Below are 2,516 nucleotides of genomic sequence, written 5' to 3'. Positions count from 1 at the left end.
ATAAAAAAAAAAATATAGTATATATATATATATATATATATATATATATATATATATTATTATTATTTTTTTTATATAAATTGATAAACTGATTCAATAAATTGTACATCTAACAGTATCGTAATAGAAAGTTACGGAGCACCGCACATGGCATGCACGAAAAAAATAGTAGGCTAAATCATGAACACGATTTATAAATCAAGAGAACTAATTAGTAAATTGTGCGCACGATTTAGCAAATCGAGGGAACGAAATAGTAATCATGTGGACGTTTTAGAACATCGAGGGAACGGATTAGTAAATCGTGCACACAATTTATTTATTTTTTCTTGCATGTCATGTGCGGGGCTCCGTAGAAAGTAAATATTTGCCAAATAATATTTTAGACATATTTATAATATTAATTTTTACTATATAAATTGGGTCTTTATACATGAAAAAAATATATATACAGCTGCCTTTTTAATTTTAGGATTGGGGTCCTTTGCAGAAGAATCATCATATTTGGGGGTCTTTTTTGCAAAATTGCCAAATCCCACTTTGACTCATAAAATTAAATCGAAGAAGTGCATTTATATGTGTGACACAACACATAAGCATGGTTTTACCTAATGAAGAAATAACCACAAAGAAGAAGACTACTGCAAAACGTCCACTGAAAGGCTTCATGTATCCCAGCAGCCTTTGCAGTGAAGCCTTGCCCTTCTGCTCTGTTTTCTGCTTTTTGGCTGTCGGGAGGATAGCGGGAACATAGCGTTTCCACAGCAACAGAGACAAAGCCAACACCGCATAGCCCTGCAGGAGCTGAAATATAATCGGATTTTAATGCACACATACAAAATAACACTGTATCTTCACACCTGACATTTAAAATACTCTTCCAGGTGTCTGTACGCCATTTAAACGTGTTAAAACACATCTTACCCCTTGACAGGTGTGCCAGCCCCACACCAGCTCCACCGTAGACCTGTCACGGGCCCAGAGGAAGGAGATATACACTGGATAGAGAAGACCGTGAATTACGGCCGTCTGCACCCCCTCGAATCCTCTCATCCACGCCGGGCTGCCAGGGTAGGTGAAGGAGACGAAGAGGAGGAGACATGTTCGGAGCAGTCCACCGGCCCACAGCAGGATGAAGGTGTTATTGATGAAGGACGGGGTGAGCTGGATGGCACCAATGAACATCACGGCACTCACGTCCACACACACTGCCAACAGGGTGAACAGAGGAAAGGCCATCTTATCCTTCATCTCCAGCACTGGCAAAGAGAAAACAGCATTTCAAACAAATCACAGAACAAATACATTTGCTATTACAAACAACCAGAATAGCACGTGCCAAAAACAGCGTTTATGATATCACAACATGTCATTATCATGTTACCATGTTCAACGTAAAACAATGGTATTTTTTTGTTATTGGTTTCGTATAAGTAATTCACTTTCACTTTCACTCTAAAAATTATGTTCATTTACGTTCAATAAGTTTTTGCTTAAAGCAAAGTAGTAGTCAAAGTTGAGAATAATTCTTGACTGTACAAAATGATTTAAGTATTGTGTAAGATAAGATTAAAGAGTTGATTAAACATGTCATTGAACAGAAAGAAGGAAACAATACGTACCTTGTTAGTAGATACTATTGAAAATCTGCTTTAAAATGCAAGAATGTAATGTTTTCAGTGTCCACGTTACATGTATTTAATACATTATAGTTTAAAAACAGAAAATAAAGAAGATAAATAAGAGTGCTGCTCGTGTAGCCTGCATACGGGTCACGAATCTGAAACCGAAAGTATGTACTGCAAGGAAAATCCCATTTGAGCATCTCATGAATATTAATTAAGTAACGTGCCGGTAGCGAGGAAGTCCTACCTCATTGGTTGGCAGGAAGGCGTTGGTAGGCAACTGGCCAATCAAGGAGGGCTCATCTATTACATATTAATAACGTTGAACGTCTGTAAAAAAATTTTTTTTTTAAATGCCGCACAGGCCGGTGTTTTTATGTCGGTTTTCGCTGTTTTGTCACTGTCCTCCTATGTAAAAAGCAGGTAAAAAGGCGTCTTTGACCGCTGCGACCTGTCTCATATGGCAAGCCGTATTAGCATTAAATACTCCTTGCTGTACTAGTCATAATTTAGTTTTGACTAGTCAAAATTCCAATTCCAGATATCTATTCTGCAATTTTGACTCATCGTAATTGGAGTTAAGATATCTACAATGCTATTACGACTAGTCGTATTGTTCCATTGACGTCCATTGGAAAATATTTTCGGATATCTACAAAAGAGTTTTGACTAGTATAAATTGTAATTAAAGATATCTATAATTGATTTTGTACTAGGCATAATTCTAATTAGAGATATCTCAAATTACAATTCTACTAGTGATAATTAAATTAGAGATATCTCTAACTGAATTAACACTAGTCCAAATTATAATTATAATTATAATCTCTGACTGGTGTTTGACTAGAGAAAAAGTAATTGAGATCTATCAGTCTGGAAAAGGTTATAAAG

The 2,516-nt window shown here is 36.2% G+C and overlaps 1 protein-coding gene across 1 annotated transcript in view; it reads right to left on the bottom strand.

Moving 5' to 3' along the window:
- LOC107592491 (antigen peptide transporter 1) overlaps window positions 1–1,787 on the bottom strand; it is a 10,237-nt gene extending 8,450 nt beyond the window's left edge. The window contains exons 1-3 of the mRNA XM_016282025.1: window positions 1,623–1,787; window positions 925–1,259; window positions 609–804 (exon numbers count right to left, since the gene is read on the bottom strand). Coding sequence (XP_016137511.1) covers window positions 609–804; window positions 925–1,251 — 523 coding nt within the window. The 5' untranslated portion in view covers window positions 1,252–1,259; window positions 1,623–1,787. The remainder of the gene's footprint in view (window positions 1–608; window positions 805–924; window positions 1,260–1,622) is intronic.
- Window positions 1,788–2,516: the final 729 nt, after the last annotated feature.

The sequence above is a fragment of the Sinocyclocheilus grahami genome, unplaced genomic scaffold (assembly GCF_001515645.1).
Source record: "Sinocyclocheilus grahami isolate Dianchi unplaced genomic scaffold, SAMN03320097.WGS_v1.1 scaffold153.1, whole genome shotgun sequence".
Taxonomy (NCBI): Eukaryota; Metazoa; Chordata; class Actinopteri; order Cypriniformes; family Cyprinidae; genus Sinocyclocheilus; species Sinocyclocheilus grahami.
The sequence above is the reverse complement of the archived record's forward strand: the minus strand, read 5'-3'. Positions and strand labels throughout refer to the sequence as shown.